This window comes from Typopeltis vanoorti, chromosome 5 (genome assembly GCF_054136105.1).
Source record: "Typopeltis vanoorti isolate ZY-2024b chromosome 5, IOZ_Tvanoo_1.0, whole genome shotgun sequence".
Taxonomy (NCBI): Eukaryota; Metazoa; Arthropoda; class Arachnida; order Uropygi; family Thelyphonidae; genus Typopeltis; species Typopeltis vanoorti.
In genome coordinates this window covers 55,508,916-55,532,149 of record NC_143553.1, presented here as the reverse complement: position 1 = coordinate 55,532,149, position 23,234 = coordinate 55,508,916, and the positions used below count along the sequence as shown (strand labels likewise).

The 23,234-nt window shown below is 34.1% G+C and overlaps 1 protein-coding gene across 1 annotated transcript in view; it reads left to right on the top strand.

Annotated features, from left to right (window-relative positions):
- Positions 1-23,234, top strand: part of Hsc70-5 (Heat shock protein 70 cognate 5) — a 197,603-nt gene that overhangs the window by 107,426 nt on the left and 66,943 nt on the right. Inside the window, exons 9-11 of the mRNA XM_090392437.1 lie at positions 9,048-9,257; positions 15,932-16,021; positions 16,824-16,961. Coding sequence (XP_090248563.1) covers positions 9,048-9,257; positions 15,932-16,021; positions 16,824-16,961 — 438 coding nt within the window. The remainder of the gene's footprint in view (positions 1-9,047; positions 9,258-15,931; positions 16,022-16,823; positions 16,962-23,234) is intronic.

The window sequence follows — 23,234 nt, the reverse complement described above, 5'->3', positions numbered from 1 at the left end:
GTCTCCGTTGGTCTCCACCAAGGGCGTGTTCTGTCACCCCTCCTTTTCATAATATTTATGGACTGGATTGATAGGCACAGCCGAGGCAGTGATTGTGTCAGAATTGGAAAATGTAGCATTGGACGTCTGCTTTTTGCAGATGACCTAGTTCTGCTTAGCTCTTCCACAGATGACCTCCAGCGGACTCTGGATAGGTTTGTAGCTGTTTGTGCAGATGCCGGAATGAAGATCAGTGTGGCCAAAACTGAAACATTTGTGGTCTCAAGACAACCATTCCAGTGCACTCTAAATGTAAGTGGAGTCCCAATGAGACAGGTGGAGAAGTTTAAATACCTTGGGTCCATATTCACGAATGATGGAAAATGGGAGACGTAGAGCTAGATACTCGAATTGGCTTAGCAAGCTCAATATTGCAGGAGCTTGGCCGTTCAGTAGTATTGAAGTGGGAGTTAAGCCAGAAGGCAAAGCTGGCTGTCTTCAATACAGTCTATGTCCCCATCCTCACCTATGGTCATGAGAGTTGGGTAATGACCGAAAGAATGCAGACACAAATCCAAGCGGCTGAAATGAGGTTCCTTCGAGGGGTTGCGGGGCTGACAAAACTCGACAGAGTCAGAAGCTCTGCAATTCAGGAAACCCTCAATACTCAACCGCTGCTTCTCCGTGTTGAGAGATCACAGTTACGCTGGTACGGGCACCTGGTCAGAATGCCACAAGAGAGGCTCCCTCGGTAGGCCCTCTTTGCCAAGCCAGAGGGTGGGAGGCCACTTGGAAGGCCAAGGACTCGCTGGATAGATTATATCCAAAACCTTGGGTGGACACGTTTGGGAATCCCACCAGAACTTCTGAGCTTGGTGGCAGAGGATCGTGACCATTGGAAGTTCCTCTTGCAGCTGTTGCCCCCACAACCCAATTAGGAAGAGTGGGCCTTGAAGATGTATGTATGTATAAGTAGATAAGTGCTTTCCATCTCTTTCTTTCATCCCATATTTCTTCTTCATAAATACTATCTCAGTTCAAGTCCCTTCCTCCATCCTCCAAATAATCTGTTGTCTGATCTATCCACTTTTTTCTTCCTTAAAATGGGAATTCACAAGCATTCTCTCAACACTTTCCAGTCCTAGTACATTCTTAATGTCTGTATTTCTTATCATCTTCCATTATTTTTGTCAATATTGTTAGCTTAAGAAATTAGATGATTTTTGTTTCTGTTATGCAGTATTGAGAATATGATAATAGGTTTACTTTAAGAATAATAATTGGCACCTAAGCCTTCTGCATGGTGTCACAAAATGCATTGTAGGTGGCAGGTGGTCAGTTATTCAAGATGGATTGATATCTTCTGTTTTCTGAGATTTCTTTCTGGCATAGACTTTTGGTGCATCATTAACAGGTGCACATAAAAGGGAGGGAAGGAGTCTGCTCTGAGCCACTATGTCACACTGATTAGATGTTGGTTAATACCAAAGAATGAACACTTTTGAGAAGGATCCCTTCCTCTTCTCTCCCTCTCCAATCACAATTTTATCAGGATATGGGAGATGGAAACCATGGTTGAGAGATCCATCTTACGTTTTTTCATGTTTGCATTGCAGCAGGAACCAGGCATCAAACTAGCTGATCTTTTCACACTCCTCTGACATGTTAATCCACGGCAGCTGCTTGCAACAGTAACTTTTAGTGAAAGAAAAGAGTGAGCATATGGTACATCATGCGAGGTGCTATTCTGCATTCTCATTTTGTTGCATTAACAACCATGAAAATGTTAACTGATTAATCTTCACATAGGGTTGAACTCTTCGCTTGTCATGCTCATCCATATTCTGCTTTACATCTTTGTTGCCAAGAGATAATCTGTGTACATTTTTTAACATTACGTTGCAAGCATCCACCTTATGTTCTGAGATGGAGATACTCGACGATCATGCCTTTTTCAAATATCTTGATATCATTTCCTTTTCCAGTGACTGCCACTTGTGGTTTGCACAGCCATATACACTGCGATACAGTGATATCGTCTTCTTCAACTACTCTGTCATTACAGTGATTTAGGTGCCTTCATACTGTAATAGACTAAAGCATTCTGCTCTAGATGAGGGTTGTATATATATAGGGTAGAAAGATATAGTTACATTTACATCTGTTCACTCCCCACCCCCCAAATAAATCATACGCAGCTTACTCCTATTCCATTCAAGCGTTCTTATTTTTACATTTCTGAAAATTTATAATCTTGATCTGAGGATGATCATCTTGAATTGCAGGCAGTATCAAGTAGAGTGATGTGGGCTAATATCAGAATGGGAAATTGGACAACGAGACTTACTTGCGTTTATGGTTCCACAGAAGATTCTACTAAGAAAGAAGTCGAGGAATTTTTCGAGGCATTATAGAAGGCAGCAGACATAACGATAAAAGAAAAGTTGGTTCTCGTTTGATATCTAAACAGCAGAGTAGGAAATGATTACCAGAATATAAGAATGTTTTGGGAAAATTTGGAGAAAAGAGCAAAGCTAATAATAATCATAAGCACTTGCTAGACATGAACTAGTTATTACTAACACCATGTTTCAACATAAAAATGTGCACAAATTCACATAGTGAAGCAGCAAGGAATAAGAAAAGTGTCATTGACTATGTTATTGTCAACGTTACGTTTGCCACTGGTTCAGAATACGAGTATACAGAGGATTTGAAAGAGGAAGTGATAACCATTTGATGTTGAGCAGGATAAAATTGAAAAGAAGGGTGTGTAAGAAATTTTAGAAACGAATAAAAGTTAAACAGCTATCACGCGTAAACTGTAGGCACAAATATGCAAACATTATTCAAGAAAAGCTGAAAGAGTTTGAAAACAAGAAACAAACCTTCGAGATACGGTGGCAGACCCTAAAGAAAACTTTCATCGATTCAGTCATGTGCTGAGGTAATCTACAAAGATAGAAAAATCAGAACTCCATAGTGGACTCAGGAAGTTATAGAGGCAGTCAAGAAAAAGAAGAAACCATATTGAAAGTTCCTGGCAAGTAAGTCAGCTTGTGCTCGTAGAGAATACAGAGAAAAATGTAAGAAAGCGAAGCATTGTGCAAAATTAGTTATACAAAAGTCATGCAAAGAATTTGGTAAGAACCAAGAAAATAAATATCAGGAAGGTGGTAAATTATTCTACAGGCTATTGAAAAAGCTCAGAAATGGAGGAAAGAGTACTGTAGAAGGTATTACAGATGATAAAGGTGACATGAAAATTGAAGATAAAGATATTCTTGTATGGAGTAATTACTTTGATCGATTGCTAAATGAAACAAGCAATGATAGCATGGTAGTAGAAAACACTCAACAGGAATGCAATCTTGAATATATATATATATATATATATATATATATATATATATATCTGTACTTGAAAAGCTATTACAAACCTGAAATGTCGAAAGTCAGCTGGAGTAGATGATATTCAACCAGACATGCTAAAATATGGATGCATAAAAGTTATACAGTGACTACACTTCATAATTAAGAAGGCCTTGTCAGAGCATCGGATTCCAGATGATTGGAGTAGAGCACTCATAGTATCCATCTATAAAAAAGAGAAAGCAGAATGGTGAGAATTGCGGAGGAATTTCTCTACTGGGCATTAATGGTAAGATTTATACAAGTATTCTAGAGAAACAGCTAAGAAAAATTTTGGAGGAGAAGCTTGGAGAAGAACAAGTTGGATTCGGACCAACAATGGTTCTCAGGATCAGATTTTCACTTTAAGACAAATATTTGAGGAATAATGGGAATATGACAAGGATTTGTATTTGAATTTTGTACATCTGGAAAAGGCATATGACAAGGTATCAAGAAGAAATCTGTTCAGAATGCTCCACTTATATGGTATAAATGGAACATTATATCAAGCAGTGTCTGTATTTGAATTGTAAATCAGCAATTAGAATTGAATCAGGTACAAGAAGATGGTTTGATGTTAAGTCAGGTGTGCAACAAGGGTGTTCATTAACTCCACTGGTATTTATTCATTATCTATATGGATCACATTATGAAGAAAAGCGGTATTAAACCTGATATCAAAATTGGAGATGTTAATCTCAGCTCCTTTCTTTATGCAGATGATGTTATACTCCTAAATAAATCCAGGACAAGTCTGCAGGATTCCCTGACCAAATTGAATAACTTCTGTAATAAAGTTGGTATGTAATGGTTTTGTAATGGTTATGAAAATAACCATTAAAAAGACAAAAGACATTGAAAACATAAACTGCATCCTGAATGAAGAACCTATAGAACAATTAAAACATTTCAGCTATTTAGGCAAAATTTTTAGTGAAGTACTAGCTGTATATAAGATGGTATTGAAACCAATTTTAACTTATGGATCTGGGGGAGAGAGAGAGAGCTGTCATCAATGGCACTATCATATTAAAAAAAAAAGGATATTAGGAAGGAACTTGACATTGTATTCAGGAATGTGCTAGCAGAACTTATCTTAGGTGGTATATCCATTTAAACAGAATGGGAGAGAAAGATTAGCTAAACAAGTGTTCTCTTCCAGGTTGGCAGGAGAAAGACCCAGAGGAAGACTGAGATGTAAGTAGATTGATACAGTAACAAGTGCCTTAGAAGACAGAAATATAAGATCTGATAATATTGGAATGTTGACTGATAACAGGCTAATCTGGAGGGAAATTGTTGATAGGAAGTCAGTAACAATATATTGGGTTGGCAAATAAGATAGTTCGGTTAATGCGTTAGTAGAAGTTTATGCCGCTTCACCTGTCGCTATTGCACAGATGAAAGACGACATTTCACATAACGTTTCAGTGAATTTTCGTTTAGCCTACTTCAGTTGCATGTGTGTAACGTATTTTTGGAAATGGAAGGAAATAACGTATATTACCGGCATATTTTGCTTTTTTATTTCAAAAAAGGCAAACGAGCTGTGGAGGCCCATAAAAAAATATGCTGCGTATATGGGGACGGTGCCTTAACAATGCGTATCCCAAAAGTGGTTTGCCAAATTCCGTTCTGGAGATTTCGACGTCAGTGATGTGCTTCACGCCGGTCGCCCAATTGAGGTAGATTCGAGTGTTGTGAAGGATGTCGTCAACAAAAATCCACCACAAACAGTGCAGGAGATTGCTGCAGTACTGAACATATCCCAAACAAGCGTTGAGAACCATTTGCACAAGTTGGGATATATGTTTCAAAACTCGGTGTTTTGGTGCCGCATGAATTGACTGTAGCCAATATGACTGCTCGCATATCCATCTGTGATTTGTTGCGACGTCACCAAGAAAATGACCCATTTTTGAAGCGAATGATTACTGGAGATGAAAAATGGGTCATGTACTATAACATCATCATCATCAAATTCTTGCCATGTACCCTCAAGGGGTGTACAGGATATTGATAGTACTACATGAAAAAAAATTACATCGTTACTAACTTCCTATCTACAATTTTCCTACAAATCAGTCTGTTATTTGTCAAGACTCCAGCATTATCAGATCTTATATTTCTATCGTTTAAGGCACATTGTATCGTATCAATCCACCTATATCTTGGTCTTTCTCTGGGTCATTTTGCTGCCAACCTGGCTGTGAGAACACTTGTTTTGCTAATCTTTCTTCGCCCATTCTGTTTAAGTGAAAATACCACCTGAGATTAGCTCTGCTAACGCATTCCTGGATGCTGACAATGTCAAATTCTTTCCTAATATCCTAGTTTTTAATATGATATTGCCATTGATGCCATCTGTTCACACCTATAATCTTTTTCAGGACTCTCATATCTGTGGTCTCTAGTCTTTGGTCAAGTGTTTTACTTCTGACCCAGCTCTCAGATCCATAAGTTAAAACTGGTTTGAACACTGTTTTGTATACAGCTAATTTAGTGTTCATACTAATTTCTCTCTTATTCCTTATGAATTTATTCAATTGACTTCCTACCATACCAGCTTTGCTGATTCTGTTGTCTATTTCTATATTTAATTTACCATCTTCAGTAAAAATCGTGGAGGTCCACTCTCAGTTATACAGCTTTGTCCATTAATCACCCCGTTACATAAAAGATCATGGGGCACAAGAGCGAACTGCTGCAGACAGCCTCGAAAGCGAGATTGCACCCAAAAAAGATCATGATCTCTCTCTGTGGTGGGATTATGAAGGTGTTGTCCACTACGAGGTGTTACCATGAGACAGAACGATTTCAACTGTCTATTGCTCACAGTTAATGCAACTGGCCTGTGCAATTAGCACAAAACATTCTTAATTGGCAAATCAGAAAGGAGTTGTCTTTCACCATGACAATGCCAGATCCCACACATCGTTAACAACCTGGAGTAAATTGTTACATCTTGGCTGGGATGTTTTGCCGCATCCTCTGTATTCACCGGACTGGCACCTTCCAATTACCACTAATTCCGATCGTTGCAGAATTCTCTGAAAGGGAAAACTTTGCTAATGAGGAGGCTGTCAAAAGACAGCTGGATTAGTTTTTCGCCAGTATACCTCAGGAGTTTTATGAATGCAGCATAATGAAGTTGGTGGACAGATGGCAAGAAGTCATTGATAAAGAGGGTCAATATATAACTGACTAGTATGTATTATATATATTAAATAAAATGTGTTTCATTCCACTCTGAAAAACCAAACGAACTTATTTGCCAACCCAATAACTTTTCATGTAGTGCTATCATAAGATCCTGTACTCCGGCTGAGGGTATATGGAATATGTTAGGAATTTAATAATGATGATGAAAATTTATACTAAACATTAAAATTACTTTCACAAAGCATGCCAATAAAGAATGAAAGAATTATTTTATTGCAGTGAATGACTATCAAACATTTATTTGATAGTGATGAATATAATCTGTAATCAAACTGAACTGTTATTTGCTCAAGTGTAGTTAAGGAATTTCAGGACAATACGTTACGTTATTCTGTAATGCATTGGTATATTGTAGCTATGGTATATTGGCACAGTATTAGACTATTATAGGAATTAATTAACTCTGCTTGTCATAATGAAAGTAAGGAAATTGTGGTCATGTTATGGTTGAAAAATATTCCTGTATTTCATATTATTGCACAGACCATACATGCAAAATCACATGTAGAAATGGAGTATTTCTACATGTGTTTTTAGAAGTACAAAGAAATAATTCTTTGTACATATTTCATAAAGACAACACCCTGCTTAAAAAGAGATCAATTCTCTTTTACTGAAATGAATTCCATGCTAATTACATTACTGAATTTATTTTATTAAAAGATAGTTGTTCTCTTTTTAAGCAGGGTGTTGTCTCTATGAAATATATGTAATGAATTGTTTCATACACTATGCTGGCAGGATATTAAAAGTGATTAAAAAATTGTGCGTTACATCTGCTCCTTCTAGATATATCACATCATGTTTATGAAATACACTGCAGTGGAGACATGTAATTCTATTTTGTTGTTTCTGTTTAGTTGCTTATAGAATAGTAACAGACTGGCGTATTCAGGAGTGCAAATCATATCTTTAATATACCAGAAAGTTTTCAAACAAAGAAAATCTTAGATTTTAATGATTATTGCCTAATTTTAATATGGATATGGAACTTGTGTTAGAAATAGAATGGATGGTTAAAGACTGGAGACCAGGCCATGAGAGTTCACTTGAAAATTATTGAAGTAAACAGGTAGCATTGATGACAACTATATTATAAACGAAAATTTAGAAACTTGATATTTGGTATTCTTCAGATATGTTTAATCTGATATTCCCCCTCCCCCCAATCAGATCAGCTCTGCTAATCTAAGGTGATGTAAGATTAGGTTAATATTTCCTTTCCCATTCCAAACTTAAATTAGAATTTGGAATGGGGAATGAAAAATATGAACACCAAGTATTCAAAGCAAAAATGTCTGGAGAAAGACTGAGATGTAAGTACTTTTATGTATTGGAGATCTGACAAATAATATACCAATTTTAAAGATAGGAAATATAATTAAGATTTTCTGGACCATCATGGTATTCTATACAAAAATGTTATTACTTTTCTTTCTTTGAATATTATAGAAAGAGCAAATCATAAGGCTAAAGTTATGTAAGGCTAACAGAACTGTCTTCATCCAAGGAATGAGAGGAGAGAAATACATGCAAACACTCCAATTATCATACATGTGACTGATTTTTTTTTTTTTTCCCCTTTTCATTTCTGTACTAAATTGCTGTAATTCTTGAGTGAGAATTATTATTGTACTCATGTAATACAGCTGCATATTTAACCCTCAGGAGCTCACAGCATAGGCCGCGTTATATCTGAGAGATACATTCATTATTGGTATGTGTTAAAATGCAATGAAACATAAAGAAAAAACACTGCAAATATAACACATGATGGTGCAAATTAAGTGGATATTGAATCCAACATTATTTCATAGCCGAATATAGAAACTACACGAGTTTCGTGCCGAATATATAGAAACTATAAAAGTTTCGGCAGATGCAAGCATAAGCAACCTTATGGGCAACTCGTAGTAAAGGTGGACTAAGATCTAGATCACTTTTCTTACTATTTTCCATAATGTAAAGCACATCTCCTTGAGGACATGTATGATAAATAAGTCTTTGGCTCTCTATTTGAGTAAACATGATGGTTTATTTTCAGTTACAATCTAGAAATTATTGAACAAAGAATTAAAAAAAACCCAATTAAACCATACTATACTGACATCGGAGGTCGCAGTATATCTCTCAAATACAATTTACTGCCAAATATCACAAACCTTTACATAGCATGTGTTAAACCAAACTGACAAAAAACAGTGCGGAATATCACTCATAACATATGAATGCAGAGCTACTCATGACCTCCAAACTATACACTGAATTGTGTAAGAATATTTATATTAAACATTTTTCATGTATCTGTCAGATCAGCTGCGAGCTCCCGAGGGTTAAAGTCATAATGTAATCATCCTCTCACTGACTAGTCTGTATTGTTTTTAGTTTTGAGTATTTAAACAGAGTGTAAATTTTTGTATTTTCTCTTTCAGACTGATATCAACCTTCCATATCTAACTGTTGATGCAAGTGGACCAAAACACATGAATATTAAGCTGACTAGATCAAAATTTGAAAACTTGGTGCAGGATATCATCAAGAAAACTGTTGAGCCATGTAAAAAAGCTATGAATGATGGTGAAGTTAAAAAGACAGACATTGGAGATGTTATTTTGGTGGGAGGCATGACCAGGATGCCTAAGGTAAATTTTATTTTGAAATGTATTACTTAAATGTAGGATTTCATGGTATGATAGTTATACCATGTTTGAATTAGCTGATTATCGGTTATACATTCATGCTAGTGGCTACATTGTGAAGTTCCTCCCTTACATTGCAAGGCTTCATAGTGATAGTACTACTGTCAGAATTAATGCACATACTAAGAGAAGCAGTGCAAAAGTAATTTTTCCTGTTTTTGGCAGAAAGCTGTATAAATCACTGAGTGGACAGTAATCTCTATATCCAGCAGGTGATGTGTGCTCTTATCATTCACATGAACACAGCATACAAGTAGTTCAAGCTGGTGAATTTTGAAGTTTCACATGCCAAACAGAACGATGATTGACTTCCTTACTGTGGAAGATTAGTCTGATGGAAATTCATAACCATCGTAAAAATGTGTATGGAAATGATACTGTTGATCTTAGCAAAGTTAGGTGTGAAATCAGACATCTAAATCAGAACGGAGTCCTCCATCACAGTGTTCTACCTCACAACAGTTTGTATACAAAAGAAGGAATTGTAACATTTGGCTGGACTGTCACGAGAGCAGATGTTTAGGGTTATAGATTGTACTGTACCAGATCTTGAATGACAAAGCCACCCACCACCACCACCATGTGTTCTCATCATACAGAATGCACTTTTTTCCTGATATATATACCCACAAGTGGTTTTCATGCTACTATGACAGTAATACATGATTAAGTTTACATTATTATTAACCTCTTATCACTAATTTTCCTCCAAATTCATCCATTACTTGTCAGCACTCAAATATTGTCATATCTAACATTTCGTTTCTCTCTTGAAAGCACTTCTGATTAAATCAATCCACCTAGATCTTGGTCTTCCTCTTGATCTTTTTTCTTCCATCTTGGCATCAAACACCTGTTTTGCTAAACTTTCTTGTCCCATTTTGTTTAAGTTGACCACACTACATGCAGTTAACTATACTAAATATATCAAACATTCACTATAACAGACTATCAAAATATCCCGAGATAACGATTCTAGATTATTTTCGACCATTTAATGAATTCAAGAAATTAACATAAACTGGGTTCTATATTGGCCGAAGGATGAAGCTGTCTGATGAAGCCAGCCAGCTAAGTTGGCGAAACTTGGTGTTTTTTTACTTAGTATCAATTATTAAAATCCTTTGGCCAATATACACCCCGGTTTATGTTATAATTTCTTGATATTCTGATAGAATTCTCACAGTGTTGATGCTAAAGGAAATTCACTAAAATAAACTTGGTATAACAGACTTTCTTTGGTATCTGAGTTTGCTACAGCAAAGAGTTACACAGATGCATAATGTTCATACTGTAGTACCATCTTTTAGACTGTCTTTGACTTACATTTACATGAAAACATATAAATGTAATTCAAATTTGACTCTGTAGACGAAATAATGAAAATTGTGTTATAGTTTGGAGGTAGAGGAAGAAATGAGTTTGATCATGTGTTGAAAAAATTTACTTTCAAAGGAAAAGCCAAAACAATCATTGCTATTGCCAACCTGTATTTTACTTCAGTTGCATATGAATTAGATATACATGGTGATTCATTCTAAATTATTCGAAATTATTCGAAAACTTTATTCTAGAGGTACAAAATGGATTTAGAAAAGGACGATCATGTATAGACCCAGCCTTCTGCCTAAAATTAATAATAGAGAAAAGAAGAGAATATAATTTAGAAACACTTATTGCATTTATTGACTTTGAAAAAGCATTTGACAAAGTTAAAAGAAACATATTATTTAACATATTAAAAGAAAGACAAATACCAAATAATATCCTAAAAGCTGTCGCAAGTATATATGAAAATAATCAAATACAAATAAGATTAAATCATGAGCTATCATATACTAGAGAGGGATGTCCCCTCTCAGCAACTCTTTTTAATATCTACTTAAATGAAATAATAATAAAATGGAGTAAAAATTTACATCAAGGAATTAAACTTTCACCTACAGTTAACTTAAACACTCTCCTCTTTGCAGACGACCAAATAATAATTACAAATTCTGAAGATAACTTACAGAAAGCTATTTTAAATCTAAATGAGATATCCAAAGATTATGGTATGATAATATCAACGGAAAAATCAAAAACTATGGCCTTTAAAGGACAAGATCCAGCAAGAACTAAAATAGTATTAGATAACGAGATCTTAGAACAGGTGAATTCATTTAACTACCTAGGATGTATGATCACTTATGAAAATGAAAAAGATATAAACATAAAAATTGAAAAATATTTAAAAATAACAGGAGTAATTAACTCTATATTTAAACCAAACCTAGTTCAAAAACAAACCAGGCTAAAAGTATACAATACATTAGCCCTACCGGTCTTAATGTATGGAAGCGAAATCTGGACAATAAAACAAAAAGACAAACAAAGATTAACAACAGCAGAAATGAAGTTTATGAGAAAAACTGCAAAGTATACCCTATTTGATCACAAAAGAAACGAAGATATTATGAAAGAATTAAACCAAGAACCAGTAATTGAAAAAATTAAAAAATATAAACATAGATGGATGGATGGAACACGTTCAAAGAATGAAAACAGAAAGATTACCAAAACAAGCCTTAAAGTACAAGCCATTAGGAAAAAGAAAACCAGGACGTCCTCTTAAACGATTCAACGATGACTTCTAAGGCCAGAACAGGCCATACTAGGCCTAAATCCTTGATACGTATGATGATGATGATGATGGTGATTCATTCTAAATTATTGCTGGGGTTTCCATGGCCTATAATTTTCAAATCAAAAACAACAAAATAAAACTACTTACAGATATGAAAGTGTAATTCAAAAAGTTTTATTTCAATGCATTGATGTCTGGAGGATATCATGTCATACTTCAAAATGGCGACTGCTCAAGAGAAATTCAATGTGTGTATTTTGGTTTTTCAATACCAAGTCCATTGTCAAACGCAACATCATTACAGAACTCTGTTGGGAAAACATCCATCTTTAGTTAATGCTATCTGCTAATGGTTAAAGCAATTTTAAGGGACTGGTAGTACATTCACCACTAAAAAGGAGCGGGAAGATTAAATACTTCACAGGAAGATGTTGAATGAATCCGGGAAGCATTTTATTGAAGACCCACTAGACAAGCTTCTTTGCAGTTAATATACACAAATGACTTTTTGGAGGGTTGTTCATAACCATTTTCAACTCTATGCCTACAAACTGTAGATTGTTCAGGCTTTACAGCTGGATGATAAACCCTGCCATTTCCAATTTGCTCAAGACATTTTCTCAAAAGTTGAAGCTGATGAAAATTAAAATCTTCACTACCACATCAGAGATACTGATAGGTAGGTAGTTCAACACATCAGTTTTTGCATCACCCTTATACAATGGAACTATATATTCCTGAGCTATGAACATGTAAAAGGCATAGCCAATTAGGCTGAACATTCCTTTAGAAAGCAGCCTGATATTCCATCTGTCCCTATAGACAAATTCTTATCCAGGTTATGCAACAGCTCTTCAACCTCATTTTCATTAACCTAACTCTTCATCTAATGTAGCAGTACAACTTTGCACCATGTTACAAACACCTGGTTTGATGTATCTTAGCAAAGTGAGCACTCGTTGATTGAACAATCTCATTAGCTTCTGACACTTGAATACCATCTGCATTCTATGAAGTTATTCTTTTGCATTCATTCTTTCTTTTGTTTGTGGCATAGTGATAAAATTCTTTTGGATCGCCTTTATTTTGTATGGCCAATTTCTTTTCATAACTCTGTTTTTTTTAGCTTTCCGCACAATACTCATTACTTTTTGGCCTGCGCTTTATATATATCATAACTCCTCTCACTCTTATTTTTACGATATTCTTTCCACATCATCATCTTCTTGTGGATCTCTTACTTAATAAGGTTACACATCCATTTCACTCCCAACCTATTGATTCTTCGAACAATAGGCATGCATTTAGATACTGCCTCATTTAAGCACTTTTTCAAAGATTCCCATGCATTGCTGACATTTTTCCCATTCAATAATAACTGATACCATGGGACCAAAGATGGTATTCTCCTAAGTTGATTATAATTTCCAGCATTGTAGTTCAACATGTAGCCTGTTCTGATCAGAGCTTCAATACAATTAGATACTTCCGAAGAAAGCACAGCATGGTCACTGTCACTAACTGGTGGTAACATAGTCATATTCTTAACAGAGCCCCCTTCTGACGCTGTGAGCAAATCCAACACTCTTTGACATTGAGTTCCTTCTCTCACATGCTGCTTGAGAAAGTTGTCTCACAACAATTCAATAAATGCCTCTTCTTTCTTTCTTATCATGAGATTTCTCATCTACCCAATCAATGTTTGGAAAATTAAAGTCATCCATAATGAATACTTGTTTGGTATCCATAAGGCTAAATTGGCTATGCATTTCTTTGTCCCCTGTAACTGAGCCACCAGGTCTGTAGCAACATCCCACCATATATTTCATTTTGGAAATGAAATATAATGGAAAGCAAAATTTCCATTCTAACAAACTATTCATTTGGTTCCTGGGAATGTAATATAGTTATTAACCACATCCTATTCTTAAAATTCACATTCATCTATTACTCAAATTAGCCCTTCCTGTATGAAAAGCATTTTGTAATTCCATATATATGCAAAACTTGTGCCTGTTTGCACTTTAATCTTACAAATGCAAAAAGATTCTGACAACAAAAACATTGTCAGAATGTGTTTTACCATTGGTATAATTTTATTGTGTTTGGAATATAATCTGGGATTTATTTCCTGAACACATTCCATCTCAACGCCAGCAGAATTCAAGATTGGTACTATCAACGAGAAGAAATGGAACTAGCAGAAGAATTGAATAATTACCAGATTGACATAATATTAAGGTGTGACTGAAAAAACAAAACAGGTGTGATCTTTCTAATCAATAGATACAAAGTGTTATATTCAGGCAATAACATTCAGTAAAAATGAGAAGATATATTATTCCACATCAATTATTAGGATAATCTTGAATGGTAGGCAATATCAAGTAGAGTGATGTGGGCAAATATCAGAATGGAGGAACTGGACAATGAGCTTTATTTGTACCTATAATCACACAGAAGGCTGTACTAATATTTCAAGGTATTAGAAAAGGCAGCTGACACAATGAAAAAGGAAAAGTTGGTCCTTCTTGGGGATCTAAATAGCAGAGTAGGAAGTGATTGCCAGACATACAAAAATGTTTTGGGAAAATTTGAGAAAAAAAGCAAAGCTAATAATAATGGCAAGTCCCTGCCGGATTTCTGTTCAGGTATGGACTAGTTATTACTAACACCATGTTCCAACATAAAAAAATGTGCACAAATTCACATGGATGGAAGATGCAAGAAATACGAATAGTCTCATTCACTTATAGTTGATTACGATGTTTTACCAAAGAACACAAGAGTATACAGAGTGATCATTATTTAGTTTTGAACAGGATAAAATTGAATTTCATATTAAAAAGAAAAGTGTATAAGAAAGTTAACAAAGTAAGGTTGAGCAGCTTTCGTATGGGAACTCCGAAAGTTGCTCAACCTTGCCTCAAGAAAAAAAATGAAAGAGTTTGAAAACAAGAAACAAACCTTTGAGATTAAGTGGCAAACCCGGAAGAAAACATTCGATGATTCAGCCAGAGGGACACGTGGTGAAGTTATCTGTAAGGATTGAAAAATTAGAACTCCATGATGAACCCAGAAAGCTAAAGTAGTCTACGAAGAAAGCCTATTGAAGTTCCTGGCATGTAAGTCATCTTGTGTTCTTAGAGAATACAGAGAAAAATCTAAGAAAGCAAAGCATTGTGTAAAATTAGCTATACAAAAGTCATGAGAAGAATTTAGTAAGAACCTTGAAAATAAATATCAGGAAGATGGTAAATTTTTCTAGAGACTATCGAAAAGATTGGAATAATATTTCCTGGTTATTGTTTTACCCTTAGCATCCCAAAACACCGGCGCCATGACCTTTCCTACTTATGGAACCAGCTTTGTCTTCTTTGGTGCTGAACAACTGGCCTCTATCCATTGTTTTGATTGCTATTTAGATTCTGGTGTGTAATGGTGAATCCAAGCCTCATCCATAGTAATAAATTGATGCACAAAATCAGTTTTATTCTAGTTAAAACGCTCCAAGCACTTTTCAGAGATTTTCATGCGAGTGCATTTTTGATCTGCTGTGAGCAAGCGTAGCACCCCATCTTGCACAAAGCTTTTTCATTTGCAATTCTTCAATGCAAAATATATCCACATTCTTTTGAAATTCCTATAGTCTCAGCAATTTCATGCACTTTGACTCGCCAGTCATCCAATACCATGTTGCGCACTTGATCAATGATTTCTGATGTTACACTTTTTGGATGTCCTTCATGTGGATTATCTTCAAGGCTGGTACGGTCATGTTTAAACTCTGCAGCCCGTATGATTCATCTTATAAACTGATGATGTAAACTTACGGTATCGATAAATACAGTACTGTAAATGTATTGTCACTTTTGATTTTCTTTAATAACATTTGATAATATTTAATATTTAATAACACCCGTGACCCCACATTGTTCAAGGGTCAACTATTTGTTTGTGTGTTTATTTATTTATTTATTCCCCCTGTCAGGTTCAGGAAACTGTTCAAGAAATATTTGGAAGAGTTCCTAGTAAAGCAGTTAATCCTGATGAAGCTGTTGCAGTAGGTGCTGCTATTCAGGTAAGTTGTTTGAGAAAAATCTGTTAGCTACTATTCATACATTTATTTGAGTTTAAATATCTTTCCTCTTCTTGATATGTTTAAGTGAAAATTTTAAATGATCTGTATTTATATTATATACAAATATATAGCATAAAAGTAATAATAATAGTAATCTAATGGCAGCAGATGTTAAACCAAAAATGGAAATAGATAACAGAATAAGAAAGCTACTATGGTTGGGTGCAATTTCTTCTCTTATTCCATAAATTTATATGGAATAAGAGAAGAAATTATCCAACACCAACACTAAACCAGCTGAGACAAGATAGTGTTAAGAAAATGGATTATATATCTTAGACTTATGGTAGAAAATAAAACAGCTGATTCAAAGCCAGAGATATGAGGGTCCTGTGAAGAATTAAAAGAGTGAAAAGATGATATCAATGCCAGATGCATATTAAAAATGCAGTTATTAGAAAGAAATTTGCATTGTTAACATTCAACAGTGTGTTGGAGCAGAGCTAATGTAAGTCACATTAGCCTGAAATAATATATCCTATTTCTGAGTAAAATCTGAAATAGGATATTCACACGAGTGTCACACTTTTTGTTGTTAGTGAAACACATCTCATTGGAGTGGGTAAAGAATTTAATTTACATTAGGTTTTGTTTATATTTAGAATATAAAGCAAAGATGGAAATTGTATGTGATTTGTTAATAGAGCCGTGGTAGTAAAATGAACTGTGGTTCTTGGAATAGATATCTATTGTGTGTCTAAATAAATGCAGATTACAAAATATGTAAATTTGTAATTTTCAGGGAGGCGTTCTTGCAGGTGATGTTACAGATGTTCTTCTTTTAGATGTTACACCACTGTCATTGGGTATTGAGACTCTGGGTGGTGTATTTACAAAACTTATCAACAGAAATACAACAATCCCTACAAAGAAAAGTCAGGTAAATATTAAGCTTTTAATTCATAAAGCATAAAATTGTATTTCTCACTCCAGCAATGAGCATATAGTTATCATAATGCCAAGTTTAAAAGAAAATATGCAAAGCAGTATTACCATATACTTAATTGCAAGACATGAAAAAAATTTCTAATTTTATAACTAATTATTTATTATAGTTATATAATTATATGAAAGTATTAGTTTTTTATAATTAATATTCTAGTATATGTTGTCAATTTCTGAAAAATTAAAAGCTACATATAAGCTCATCTACAAGAACTAATTATTTAATTTGATGTTTTAATAATGTCTACTTGTAAAATTATGACTACAGACAAGTTACTGTAGAGAACTCATAGGGATTAGTGTGCTATAGTGAATTTTTTTTTAGGATAGCATTAATCTTATGGCTTATGAGACTTCACTCAAGAATTTTTGATAGTGTGTTCTAAGGAGTGAGTTTGTAATAATGATGCTTGCTGTGGTGAGAGTTGACTGTGCTTAATTTTTTTTGAGGAATATAGAATAGCAAACACAGGAATAGTTCTTTACAGTGGATAATTTGCTATAGTCAGGTATTTTAGCAAAGCACTGCATCTATGGAACTTTTGTCATGACTCTTCAGTAGTTTATAATGAGCAGGTTTGTTATATTCAAATACGGTGAACTTTCAATATAAGTTTAGTATTTTGGGAGATTTTTTCTTGTTCATCAATTGTAGCACAATTTTTGAAATAGTTTATTAAGCAATAATTTTTTCCTGTTATTGACCTCAACTAATGTATACTAGTAATGCTGCTTGAAATTGTTATAACTTTGGTTAATAAATTTATAACAACTGGTTGCCATCAGTAATTCATATACCACTCAAGGATCCAAAAGTTTCAAATGCATTTTATTATTATTACAACGTGATGCCTGCAAGGACTCGTTGTGGAAGGGTATTTTACTCTGCTACGTACATCTTGCCATCTTCTTTACTGCTTAATTTTCCAACTTCACACAACAACACTACTACCATCAATGGAATCTACCACCCACTATCACCACCATCAACAATATTTTTTGTCTGGAAATTGTGTGTGTTCTCGCTGCCAATTTGCTGAGTTTCTTGGAGGAAAATCCCTTCTATAGTTCGACCACAGATGAGAGAGCTCTCAACGCTTTTGCACATGGCAGAAGAAGGCGAATCCATTCTGATGACAGGTTAATCAGTCTGTTTCGTGGGATGAGTTTGTTTATTATTACAAATATTGGAAGATAAGCTTTCTTTTATGAACATCCTAGTTTTTAAAGTGGTAATTATTTTGCTTGGATAACAGTTGGAAAATTTTACATATAGTATTAACAAAATTTTAAGAACAGGTATACAATAAAAAAATATTGTAAGTGAAATTTATTTTAAGAAAGTTTTGTATAAAAAAATAATTACACAGAAAAACAAATTTTTTCAAATGCACTTAGCCATTCTAAAATACAGTTCAGAAAACTGTCACTTTAATGTCCTAAACCAATTAATTACCATATATGGCGTATAGGACAAGCGCCATATAAGATGAGGCCTAAATTTTAGGCTATTTTTAGGTTTTAAGCTTATGTCAGTTGTATAAGACTACACCCCCCCCCTCCAATTTCTTCTTAATTGTATTAATGCAACGTTAGGTACAGTATTGTTGTTACATCTGTTATTTTTATATCTATGCATATCCATTATTTTTTTGCATAGCATAGATTTAGTATTTACATGAATTACCCTAATTAAAAGTGATTAGCCCCAATTTTAATTATTAATTTAGCATGTTTTTTTTTTTTTTAAATTTTAGGATTATTAAAATTGTTATAATTTAAAATCATGGACCTAGCAACAAAACGAAGAAAATATGAAGCTTGACTAAATAAGGGTTATTAAAATGGCAAAGCAAACTAATAACTGTGCTGCTGCAAAAAAGTTTGACATGACCGAGAAGATGGTAAGAGAATGGAGGAAGAAAAAAAAAATTGCCAAAGGAAAAATGTGCGATGATAACGGATCACCCGATGGCCACAACTGGAAAATCATGTCGCAGAATGGTTATCTTGTTACAAGAAATATGATTAGAGCATATGCACTAAAATGGTCAAGATTAAATCCGGATGAAAGTATAGAATTTCAAGCTACTTCAGGATGGTGCGATCGTTTTGTGAACAGAAATATCTGGTAATATGACAAAAAACTATAATTGCTCAAAAACTACCAGCAGATCTTGACTACAAACTTACCAGTTTCCATAAATTTATTATTCAGTTGAGACAAGAACATAAATCGCTACTGTCAATATTGGAAATATGGATGAAATTCCAATGTGCTTTGATATGATAAGCAATAAAACAGTGGAGTCTAACGGTAGTAAGAGTGTGCTAGTTCGAAGTGCAGGTCATAAAAAAAACAAGGTTTATGGTTGTATTGTCATGTTTGGCTGATGGAACCAAGTTAAAACCAATGATCATCTTCAAATATCAAACCTAAGGTAAAATTTCCTTCAGGTGTTTTTGTACATTTTCAGATTCAAAAAAGGATGGATGGATGAAAATGGTGTGAAATTATGGATAAATAATGTGTGGAACATGCAAAAAGGCGTTATAATGAAGAAACATAGTTTATTAGTATGGGATATGTTTCGTAGTCATTTAACTGAGAATACTAAGTCTTCTAGCAAAAAATAACACAAAAATTGCTGTTATACTATTTCGTTTAACTTCTATATTGCAACCACTAGATGTTTGCTTGAACAAACCATTTAAAGATCACATGCGAGAAGAGTGGAATAATTGGATGTTGACTGGTGAAAAATCATTCACAAATGGTGAATCTATGCACACTGCATCACTTGATATGTTGTGCAATTTTGTGATCAAAGCATGGAATAAAGTAAAAGTAGAGACTGCAATAAAATCATTTAAAAAGTGTGGTTTTCTCTAATCTTATGGATGGTACGAAAGATGATCTGTTGTGAGACACTGATGATGATGAAGAAAACAAAATCAATTCACTGGATTCGAACTGGGATCCATATGATGATCATTTAAACAATGAATCTGAAGAACTATTTTCAACAGATGATGAAGAATATTAACATGAAAATTGAGATTAATAATTATTTATTTTTTAAGACTTACATCTATTGTAATATTTTAAATAAATTTATGTAACAAAAAATTAATCTGATTTGTTTCTAAACACTGCCTATTTTCTTATATAATGATGTATTTAACTACCTAAATGTTCATCCAAGAAATTAAGCTTCCATTTTTATACTCACCTATAAGACGACCCACGATTTCGATGGGTTTTCTGTAGTATTTAAGAGTTGTCATATATGCTGACATATACGGTATTTGTGACTTGTTGTGACTCTTTAACAAAACATGCATAAAATTTTGAAGGAAAAAAAAAAAAAAAACCTTTGTACCCGAATCACCATCATACATTAATCACCAAATCTTTGCATAATTCTTCAATAATTCTGTCTCTGTCCCAATTCATACTTTCCAATGAGGTGACATGAGAGCAATATTTTCCTCAGTTTTGAACTTTTAATCACCTGTACTGAAATATTAAAAAGTTTTGACATATGAATATCTCCAGTTATGTCATGATGATGAATGAAATTCTTCACTTCTGACCAGACATACGGAATAGCATTAATATCACAATGATATGATGGTAGTCTCAAAAAACGAGGAATCCATGCTCTTTAAGCATCATGTCAAATTTAAATAGTTTAGTTTGGGGCGAGTTTCTTTTGACGAAATTGAGCATTTCAATTTTTTATATATCTGGGGAATGAGAAATGTTATTTGCAGTGAGAGCCAATCTCACTGCAAATAACATAATGACTTGCTTCCTAATTGAACAATTTGGAGCTTTGTTTAATTGGATGGAGCTTTATTTTTAGGAAGGTTTTGAATCGGTTTTTCTTCTGCCCACTTTTTAAAGATCGTAGAATTCATTTCCCCATGGTAATTTCTGTTTCTTGAATTGTCTTTGTAAATTAAATTTGAATTTGATAAAAAAAACTCATTTCTCCACCTACACACACACACACAATTATTATGTGCTGTGAGACATTTCCAGTTTGTAATACTCCATATTCTTCTTTAGATTGCCAACATTTTCCAAAAGTTAAATTATTGTCAATCCAAGTTTCGTCTAGATACACAATCAGTCTTTTCTCCTCCCTGAAACGTCGTTTTATTGCTCGCAAATATTGTGTTCTAGATTAAACAATGGCACTTCACTCCATGATAAGTTTCCTTTTATTCCATTATTTTCTGAAAGAAAATCCGATTTCATGAAGAAATCGGATTTTCTTAAAAACCCTAAAGTTTCTCTTTTCTAAGGAAAATTAATTTTTTTCGAAACAGGAATCAATTTAGGAACATTTGGCACATTTTTCTTGACTGCGTAAAATTCGTGAATAGTTCTTATAATGTCTACATCAAAATCATTCACAGCTACTTTTTTGATGGGTTTCTTTTTCTGTCGCTTTTTAGGAGATTTAAATTTTGGCTTATCTACACCTTTTGATTCCCTATGAATTCTTTCAACAGCCAACTCCGATATGCACAATTTCACTTGCACATTTTACGGCCTCAAACATGGTGACTGCCTTCTAATGATTCTTTTTTGCAGAATGTCTGCAAATCATGTAATATTCTTTTATTACGTGATTTGCAGTTTTAACATGAAAGGTTTAACACCAGAACCTGTTAATAGTACTGGATCCATCATGCAAATAAATACAAAAAAAAAAAAGTAACAACAAAAATCAAGCTAGTATAGCGAGACAAGAAAGCACATGTTTGTGACAAATTGTACATCCCTTAACCCTTTCTCCTCTTCAACATGAATTGACTCTTCTTGGCACTCTGCCAGCTATGGTTCTCTCAACTATGTTAGACTGTATCTCTGTATGAGATCAGCCATAACCAGTAACTGGTCACAGCAAAGTAACATGGTATCTTTAGAAACCTGCTGACCACATATGATAAGGATCTTAATTCCTATCTGCAATGTCTTGTATGTTTGTAGTTAGTGTCCACTAGGAAACTATGCCACCTGCACTGGCTAACTCACCTTCAGTTGAAAAGTCCTGATAAAAGTTCATCACATCTTAGAGGATTCAAGCCCACCTCTTTGCACAGTACTGGTAAACTACAGAGGCTTTGTTTTACCATGAAAATGAAGAAAGATATGATTTTAATAAATTACATGATATAGTGATGTTTCAACATGTTAACATAAAATGCCACCACCACCACCACCATCAAAAAATTTGTGACATATACCCTCATGGGGTGTGCAGGATCTTTTGATAATACTACATGAAAAGTTACATTGTTACAAACTTCTTATCAACAATTTTCCTCCAGATTATCTGTCAACATTCCGATATTATCAGATCTTATATTTCTGTCTTCTAAGGCACTTTTTACTGTAACAATCCACCTACATCTTGGTCTTACTTTGTGTCTTTTTCCTGTCATCCTGGTGAAGAACACTTATTTAGCTAATCTTTCCTCTCTCATTCTCTTTAAGTGGCCATACCACTTGAGATTAGCTCTGCTAACACATTCCTGAATACTAACAATGCCAAGTTCTTTCATAATATCCTAGTTTTTAATATGATACTGTCATGGCAATCCCTTAATCTGTGGTCTCCAGTCTTTAAGAGTTTCATTTCTAACCCAGCTCTCAGATCCATAAGTTAAAAGTGGTTTGTACACTGGCTTGTATACAGCTAATTTAGTATTTTGACTAATTTCTTTCTTACTCCATATGAATTTATTCATTTGACTTCCCTACCATACATAGCTGAAATGTTTTGTTCTTTAGGTTCACCATTCAGAATACAGTTGATGTTTTCATTGTTTTTCTGCTTATTATTTTTTTTGTTATCTTTTTATTGTTGATTATCATACTAAATTTATTACAGCAGTTATTCAGTTTACTCAAGGAATCCTGCAGGCTTGTCCTGGATTTATTTAAAAGTATAACACCATCTGCATAAAGTAAAGAGCTGAGATTAACATTTCCAATTTTGATATCAAGTTTAATACCACTTCATAATGCAATCCATATAGATGATGAATGATAGTAGAGATAATGTACACGCATGTTGTGCACCTTACTTAACAGCAAATCATCTTCATGTACCTCCGATTCTAATTACTGATTTACAACTAAAATAAAGATTGTGTATTGCTTGATATAATATCCCATTTACACCATATA